The 9,470-nt window shown below is 40.6% G+C and overlaps 1 protein-coding gene across 1 annotated transcript; it reads left to right on the forward strand.

Moving 5' to 3' along the window:
* The first annotated feature begins 2,261 nt into the window (after positions 1-2,261).
* Positions 2,262-8,924, forward strand: C7H10orf53 (chromosome 7 C10orf53 homolog). The gene is made up of 3 exons (XM_007067234.3): positions 2,262-2,512; positions 7,066-7,185; positions 8,704-8,924. The coding sequence occupies exons 1-3, from the start codon at positions 2,419-2,421 to the stop codon at positions 8,766-8,768; spliced, it is 279 nt and encodes a 92-aa protein (XP_007067296.1). The 5' UTR covers positions 2,262-2,418; the 3' UTR covers positions 8,769-8,924.
* The last annotated feature ends 546 nt before the right edge of the window (positions 8,925-9,470 follow it).

Here is a 9,470-nt window from a genome sequence, read left to right on the forward strand (position 1 = left end):
TGCGCAGGGCACCAAAATGGCTAGGGATGGCCCTGCCTGTCTGTGACAAAGGTCTTCTAATTTCTGTGTAAAAGTACATTGTATGCCCCTTGGTTATTCATAGAGTCAAAAGTTAAAAGGGATTGCAAGGATCATCTAGTCTACCCCCCTGCCAATTAGCATTCTATGGTCTCTCTCATTACCTACTTACCTACTTTTTACCTACAGTAAAAAGATCATGGGTTACATAAGACATCCTTGTCTGATGACAGATGACTTAGTCAGTTAACTGTTCTGTATTACTTGGCATGTCATGTTTTCATAGAAGCTCTGAATGATGTTTACAAATTTCTGATGGATTCCATAGTGGCTTAGCAACTTCCATAAATCTGTTCTTTCCACTGTATCAAAGGTTTTTGGAAATCTATAAAATTCATGTAAAGTGGTGACTGCTATTTGATTGGCAGTTCTGTGATGATACATAGGGTTACTATTTGATCTATACATACATGAAAATATTAAAGCCAGAATAGCGAAAGCCAGACATGCCTTTGTAACTTGAAAGTGGATCTGGAGAAACAGATTAACTCTCCAAATGAAACTTTGATTAATACCATTCGAGAGTTGGTCTTACTATACAGCATTGAAACTTGGAGACTTATTAAGACCTTATTATCTAAGCTCCAAGTTTCCATAAACAACTGCTTTAGACAAATTTTCAACATTAGATAGCCAAAAAAAGTCACAAATGAAGAATTATGGAGAAGCAAAACCTATGAGACAGGAAATTACAGAACAAAAATAGAGATACCTATACGGAGGAAAGAGCTGCATAACATAACACAGGCATTGGACTGGAATCTCCAGGGCAAGAGGCGAGGAGGTAGACCAAGGATAACATGGGAAAGCACAACTGAAGCAGAACTGAAAGCTATCAAATTGACATGGGAAGAAGCTGAGACTGCATCAAGAGACTGTCAAAAATGGAAGGCAGTGAAGGCCCTATGTTGTGTATTGAATGAAGAGACCTAAATCAGTCAGGTTAAGTGACTTGCCCACGGTCACCTCCCCATATAAGTAGCAGAGCCAAAAACAAAACTTGGAAGTGCACATTCTAACCACTACATGGTACTCCTTCCCTTATAGGTTTCAATCCTGCTCCTACATTCCAACAATACCAGTTTAAAATACCTAAAATATTTGAGGTATGGTAGAGAACCTTATTTTCCTGTCCAGGAAGCTTGAGGCAGAGAATTCAACTGCTATCCCAGACTCTTCTTTCCTTAAATAACGTCTCAAAACAAAATAACCTTTATAGTCAACATGACATTATTCAGTAATGAGGACTGCCTATTGCTCTGTGTTTTGCCAGTGCCTAGCACACTGGGTCCATTCTTGGTCAGCCCTTATGCTCTCCCATAACAAACATGAGAAAAGTGTGTTTCAGAAATAACATTTTAGCCTATGCCATCAGGACGGCAGTGCTTTATACAGACGCACGTTTCATTTATTCAGTAACTGTATTTTCAGAGTGTGCTTCCATGTGGTTATTAACATAAACACTCAAGTTTATTTGTTATAAAAGGGGAACTGGCTGCAAATTACACAAGGTTATGAAACCCCTTTTTGAAATGAAAGTGAAACCTGGTCAGACATGCCAAACCCGCAAAAAAACCTGAGCTTATTTTTGGCTGAATTGGCTTGTGAGTTGCTTGTTGGATAGTAGCTCGTTGCTTGTTTGGCTTGTAGTTTGTTGGGTTGTTTTTTGTTTTGTTTTTTATCAGCTCCGGGCAAGCAGGGGCAAGGAGCAAAAAGGGGGAAAGAGTGGGGAGATAGTGAGGGGTGCAGTGCAGGCTCACCAAAGTCCCAGACTGCATGGGGGAGGGGGGGAAATCTAGTCACATGGAGTGTTGGGGTTCTTAGGGATTGGCTTGTTTTGAAATGGGATTAGCTTGATTTCTGGCTTAATTTGAAAGTCGGGTGCTTGTTTACCATGTGAGAGCTGGCAACTGTGAACCTGGGGGTTGGGGTGTCCCACAAACAGTGCCAGGCTCTGTCTTGGTCGCAGACTGCGCGTGCGGGACCCACAGGCTGTGTGTGTGTGTGACACACAGACCCTGCCAGGCTGCGTGTGTGTGTCTGTGTGGGCTTGCGTAGGCCCCGCGCACAGCCCGTGCCAGCCAGGCTGTGTGCCACTCGCAAACCGAGCCCGACGCCCAGCCAGCCCTTGCTCCATGCCAGAAACCCGGCTGCAGCGGCGCCCGCCCTCGGTGCGGCAAATTACGGTCCCCGCCGTTCTCCACACACGCCGCCGCTGGGGAGACCAGAGCCCGGGCGCCGCACCCAGCAGGGCGGCAGCACGCCCGTGACCCGCAGTCCCCTGCCTTAGCAACCGCCGGGCGCGGCTGTTGTCGCTGGGGCCGGGGTTCTGCGCCCGCCATGCCCCCGCGCGCGCTGGTGACGCTCCGGTTCGGCCCCTACCGGAGCTGCGGGGTGTTGGAGCACAGGCCGTTCCGCCTGCAGGGCCTGCAAGGTGCGTGGGCAGCTCCCCCCGACCCACCAGCCGGCGGGAGGGCAGAGACCCAAGTCCGGCTGGGGGAGGGGATGTCAGCTCTTCCCCTTCCCCCCCAGGTGTCTCCTCAGCTCTTGCACCAGTGTGGGGAGCTTGGGGGGCCGCGGCCTCCCCTGCCTACGCCTCGTGCAGCAGCTTTCACACGGAGCCCGCTTTAGGTGTTTACCTCAGGTACAAATGTGGCGGGAGATCCCCGCCGGCAGTGCGGCAGTGCCAGCCCTGGGCGCCCATTTAAAGCTGTGCGGGGCCTTCCCGTCACGTCAGTCGCTTCTCCGCCCACCCCTGAAGGGCTCGGTCCCGAGTTGGGTTCAGATCTTTGCAGCTGCTCACCCCCATCTGTCCCGTGTAGGGGCACCGGCCGCACTGCCCCTGAGGAAACGGGATAAGGACAGAGGACAAGCAGCGGCAGCCAAACGTTGCCGTTGGGGCGAGAGGAGGAAATGAAATCCCCTGCTGGAAGGCAGCTTGAAATCCAGTTAGTTTAAAAGAAGTTGGACTAGGTTCATGCATTAGGCGGGGGTGAGGCCGGGGGCCTGTTTCTGGGGTTTTACATCAGCTTTTCCTGTTTCTGTAAAAATGGTTTGTCAGGGCTTTAACTATGGGAGTCTCACACAAGCAACAGAAGAAACTGACTTACAGCCTTGATCCTGTAAACCAAAGGTGGCCCCAGAGTCGGTGCCTCTGAAGAGCCACATGTAGCTCGGGAGCCACAGGTTGACCACCCCTGCTGTAAACACTCTCTCTCAACTAACTCTTAACACACTACCTACACTCATGCATAAAGTTACCTAAGTTGTATAAGTGGTTGCAGGATTGGGGCCAAGTTGTCTATCCACAAGGGACTGTCAACGTACAAGAGAAGTTATACAAATATTTTTCAGGGTTTTCAAAGCTTTCAGTTATATTTAACTTGCATGTTCTATATAACACTAGATAAACAGTCTTCACATACAAATGTGACTTAAGTTGATCATGCTTCAGTAAATATTCCTCAATTTTAAATATACACCTTCCACATCTCATCTCCACTAAACTTGAAAGCGATGATGGATATTACAGTTATTTGGTCACTCGAATACAAATGCCTGCAAATTACAAGTATACATATATAAATCAGATTTAGAGTGAATATTCCTCTCATCCCTATTAATAAAATACAGCAGCAGCATTTACATTTTCAGTTCACTGCTTGTAAACACTGAGGATAGTCTATGTTTCTATATATGCCAGGGAAAAAAATTTCTTTCTGCTTTAATCGTGCAGTTCTTTACACAGTGCAAATGGCTTACAAACTATCACTCCAATCATCAGATTTTGTTTTTTGGGGAAGTTTGAATAATGGCTCAGTAAGATTATAACATCTCATAACATCTATGTAATTAATGACAACTGGCTGTCAAGAATAACTTTAATTATTCTCTCCTGTGCTTTATACAGTGATTTATCAGTTGATCTACCAAATACATGTATTTGACATTTAAACTGGCCCTCAAAAATATAACACCTTAATTCAACTAATACACATATTAGACCCAGTTCAACCCTCATGTAACTCTGTTGAAATCAGTGCAATTAGGCATGCAGTTTCCATTAACAGAAGTTAAATAGTGGTTCTCAACCTTTCCAGACTGCTGTACCCCTTTCAGGAGTCTGATTTGTCTTGGGTACCCCAAGTTTCACCTCAGTTAAAAACTACTTGCTTACAAAATCAGACATAAAAATACAAAAGTGCCACAGCACCCTATTACTGAAAAATGGATTACTTTCTCATTTTGTCTGTATGAAATCTTAGTTCGTACCGACTTCGCTAGTGCTTTTTATGTAGCCTGTTGTAAAACTAGGCAAATATCTAGATGAGTTGATGTACCCCCTGGAAGACCTCTGTGTACCCCTGGTTGAGAACCACTGTGTTGGAGAACAGAGCAGATCTTTAAGTCTGACTTAGTAAGAATGAGTACTTAAAATCCTTTCTAGCTCATAAAGTAAGCTGATATTTAAGTTATGTTTATTTCCATGTTTTTTTTTCCTTTTAGTTTTCCAGTTACACAAAAATCCATTAAAAGCATAAGCTTTGCCGAGCGTGAAATAAACGTAAATTCTATGTATTTTCATAGTTTACATAAATTCATGATAAGATAGCTGTAAAATAAAGTACTTGGAAACCAGCAAAGTAATCTTATTCAGTCTTCCTTTTAACAGATCATTGATAACTCACAACAACTAATAGAAAGTAGACAGAAGGATACCTTGAGGCTAAGGGTGAAATTTTGGCTCCACTGAAGTCAATGGCAAAACTCCCATTGATTTTAGTGGAGCCAGGATTTCACCCTCAGTAAGTAGCTGAGACATCTGAATTGGGAACTGAGCTGGCCTGGAGGTGCTCAGTATATTATGCTTGAGGTTTAAATAGTATAAAGGTAGCAAAAGAAGCTTTTAACCCTTTAGTGCAGTGCTGAGAAAAGTAGAGTAGAGCTGTCTGTGGCTAGAAGAATTTAATGGTGATATACATAGCTGTGGGAAAATATATTCATTTCAGTGTCCCAAACGAGAGAAGAATTGTAATTAAAATGATTTATATTAATATAGCTGCAAAACTCTTTTCTGATGTACACGAATGAAGAACTTCTGTAGTCTAATTTCCATTTATTAGGGAATAAGTAATATTTTCCCACTTTAATTGTATTGTTTATTTCCATTTACAATAGCTTATAAACAAAAAAACCCTCTGCCTATCCAAACCTGGAAATGCACCTAAAATGAGTTGTCATATAATAAATTGTATATCTTTTTGTTCTAATGGAATATCTTTATTAAAACAAAAGAAAAAATTAACATTAAGGGTCTGATTCAGCAAACTTTTACTTGTGTATGTTGTGTTTACTAATGTAAAGACATCCACTGAAATCAATGGAATATGTAAGAAACATGGGTAAGGATTTTGCAGAATCAGATCCTAAACTAATGAAATTGTTTGACTAAGTCCCTCATTGAGCTATCTCTTTCAGAAATTAATTCAGAGGACATTAGATAAATGGTGGAGTGGACAGTAAAGAAGTGGAATACCACCTACTGCAAGTAGTTTATATTTGGTAAATATGAACTTTACAGAGCTAATTATCAAAGATGACCATTAAAACTCTCCAGAAAGCATTCTAATGAAGTAGCTAATGAAGCCTCTCCCAAACTGTCAGGCTGCTGGAAACTCAAGGGGCACTACCTTATTAAGTGGACTCCTTGCTGAGCCACTATCTGCAGTTTCTCAAGAAGTTAAATTAAAATTCTATAATCATATTTTTCACAGTTGTCTCTAGTTATGCTAAACTGATTAAACAATGAAGTGGACACATAAAAGTCATAACTGTAATAGTAATTAGATGCAAAAAGTTGATACTTCTGTTTACTTTTCTGAAAGAAACATTGACTGGAACACTGAGCTGAAAAGGACTGTTTTGCATTGGTGGTAATCTTAATATTAGCTCAAACTCTTTTAGTTTTCTATTGATAAGTAATTAACGGTACACTGCTTCATGATTTTGCTTAGACTGCCAAAACACATGCACACACAGCATAAGATGCCATTTACAAAGCATATGAAGGTCCAAATCAGAACAATACACTAATTAGGAATTGCTAGAACTGTATTAATAACCAACCCTCCTATTTCCTCAGTTTTGCTGAATTTAAGTCAGCACTGTACAGTGTGCTGCAACAAACTAGTTCCCTCCTAGTTTGTGAAAGCAGGTGGCCAACATGGATCAGTCTGTTCAGAATCCAGAGTAGGAGCCATGTTAGTCTGTATTCGCAAAAAGAAAAGGAGTACTACTGGCACCTTAAAGACTAACAAATGCATCCGATGAAGTGAGCTGTAGCTCACGTAAGCTTATGCTCAAATAAATTTGTTAGTCTCTAAGGTGCTACTAGTACTCCTTTACGTTCTGTTCAGAATGGATCTCCAATCGAGTTTTGGAAAAACAAACAGAGGACGTGTTTGATCAGATTCTCCAACTACTTTAGAAAATCTCAGAAATATTAAATTATATTCAGAAATAATTCTCTAAGCACTCTTTCAGAAACAAGATGAATTATATGTGCCAGTCAACCGTACAGTTAAAGGTTGATTGTCTGCTGTTCCAGTTGCGCAATAACACTGTTTTAACGTTTTATTGGAGATTTCTTTTGAAATTACCTACAAATTAATTGTGTTCCTCATGGCTGTTATGACCATTAATAGCATATTTAAGTGCATAGCAAGCTTCTTGCCTTTCTTTTAATGCAAGACTATAATTGAGAAAGTGGAGTTTTTCCATCGAAGCAGGCCCATTACTGTAATAATAGTGAAGCTACAAATTAGAATTGGTAGAATTTTGTGGGTAATCTTGCACTGTGCTTGCCTGCACTGTGCCTTATTATCAGATCCTTGCTCTTATGAATACCAGAATTTAGAAATACTAAAAGTTCATGGAAAACCAAGCAAATGACAGTTACCACATGCTGTTTTTCTGCTCTTTTTGTAGCTGTGTTGCTAGCGGAGGGTCACCAACTTATTCTAGAAAAGATACCAGATTGGAATAATGTAGAACTCATAGTGAATGGAGAGACTGTTTTCCAGTGCAACATTAATGACCTGGACTTTGGTAAGTATAGGAGTTTCTTCACTGTAACTCCTCTTTAAAAGCTATTTAATTTTGAAATAATAGCACTTCCTAAGGCATAGTCAAATTTCTGTCAATTTTAATATTAATATTTAGAAGTTCTAAAATGCCTTATACGTGAGGCATCTTAAAGTGCACAGTAAGAAAAAGGATGGCTCAGTGGTTAGGGCAGTAGCTTGGAGCTTGATGACCCAGATTCATATCTCTGCTCCATCACAGGCTTGCTGTTTGACCTTGGGTAAGTCACTTAATCTCTCTGTATGTTTGTTCCCCATCTGTGAAATTAGGAAATAGTACTTCTCTATCTCACAAGGGTATTGTGAAGAAGAACTCTGTGTTAGCTCGAGGCTTGTTTCTCTCATCAACAGAAGAATGGTCCAATAAAAGATATTACTTCACCCACCTTGTCTCTCTACATTAAAGATTGTGAGGCTCTCAGAATCAACAGTAATAAGGCCATATAAGTATGATGCATAGTTAATTTATCCTCACAGTTATGTGAGGTAGGTAAGATATATAACAGGGTCATTTCAGACTAAAGCTGCATTTGGTGCGGGGCACAGCAGCTTAGGACAAAAGGTGAAGAGTGTTTCAACTAAAAAGGCAGGTGAAATTTAGTATACCCGCATCTAATAACCTATACTGGAGTTTGGCCAGAACACTAATTAATATTATTGCTGGTTGGGAGTTTTCAGCACAATGATTTTCTAACAGAAACTGCCCTTTTTGCAAAATTGAAATTTTCCCTAGGAAATTTTCCCCATCCAGTTTTGTCAAAATGACACCTCCCTGGTTGCTCACCTGGAAGGTTCTTGCTAATTTCATTTTCTGCCTGCAGGGAGAAAGTGAAATTGGTGAGAGCCTTCCTGGCAGTCTGACTTTTCATCTCGATTTGGAACTTTTTTTTCCCAAAAGCATGAAATTTTTGCCATAAGGAATTTCCATTTTCCAGCCAGCTCAAATTAACCTCTATCAGTTCAAAAATGTCATAGAATCACTATCGATTACATGCGGCAAAGACTTCAGTTTTGTTACCTGAAAGATGTCACTGCCAACAACACTTAATTCCATGCTGGTGCACTGATTAAATACTGGCTTATGGAGAGGAGTGCTATCCATCTACTGAATCACCAGCAGTGTACATCCATTGCCTGCAACATATCTGTATTCTCTGAAGTTCTCCACTCCAAGTGCTGAATCCAGTGTCATCAAATTATTCAGCTAACCAAGATCAGTCCTGGTTGTTACTTGTATAGGGTCCCAGGAAAACCCAGATACTACCATAATTCCAAGACATCAGGATTTACAGTGGGCTGAAGATTTAACCAATTTTTTAGGAATCCTGTCAGATATCACACAAGAGGCAGGGTTGAGTTGGGTTCCAATACTTGAATGAGAGACCTTAAAGGAATGTATGAATGCTATGACAAGGAGGAGGAGTATGAGATGAAAATCTGTTTACTCTGCATATTCTTTGTAAGTGTTATCTTTCTCCTTTAGGAGGTGATGGCAAATTGGATCCACTATGTGAAGAAGCCAGAATAGCAGTGCTAAATGCCTACTGATTATCAGGCACATGTTCTCTCACACTGGTTTACTGTAGACCAAGGAATTATATTACAATGGCATCAGAAATGCCAGGATAAAGGTCGTTCTGTACATTTTCACATTGCTTAGTATTTCTCTGCACAATTAAATAAAATATGGTCATGTCAAATAAACAAGTATGTATTACCTTCTTACAGAATCAACTATATATTCATTTAATCTTAAATATATTTCAGATTCATATGTAGTTTCTATATCGTTTTAATAAATTCTTTTAAATTACAACATGGGTATTCTAGAGTTTAGGTTTAAGACAGCTCTTCATGCAACATATCATCACTGTGTGTAACTATTTCTGCCATGAAGAAAATTTAGGGAGAAGCTTTTCAAGTTAAGACCATCAGTTCAGAGTTAAGGTTAATTTTAAAAGAAACAAAAACATTGACAGTATGGAAATGTGGTTAAGACACCTAAATAATAAAATCTCTGAGCCATAATGCTCTCCTAAGAAAAATCAGAATCTCTTATACAACTTTAACCATCCATACTAAATGGTTAGTTTTATCAGTGACCACAAAACTAGGATCTCATACTCACTCATACAGAAGTTGTGCTGATTCTGGGCTCCTTTGTGAAGTACCGGTAGTACTTCCCTTGTTTTGTTTTAAATCTGATGCCTGTTAATTTCTTTGGGTGACCCCTGGATCTAGTGTTCTGTG

This window comes from Chelonia mydas, chromosome 7 (assembly GCF_015237465.2).
Source record: "Chelonia mydas isolate rCheMyd1 chromosome 7, rCheMyd1.pri.v2, whole genome shotgun sequence".
NCBI classification, from domain to species: Eukaryota; Metazoa; Chordata; order Testudines; family Cheloniidae; genus Chelonia; species Chelonia mydas.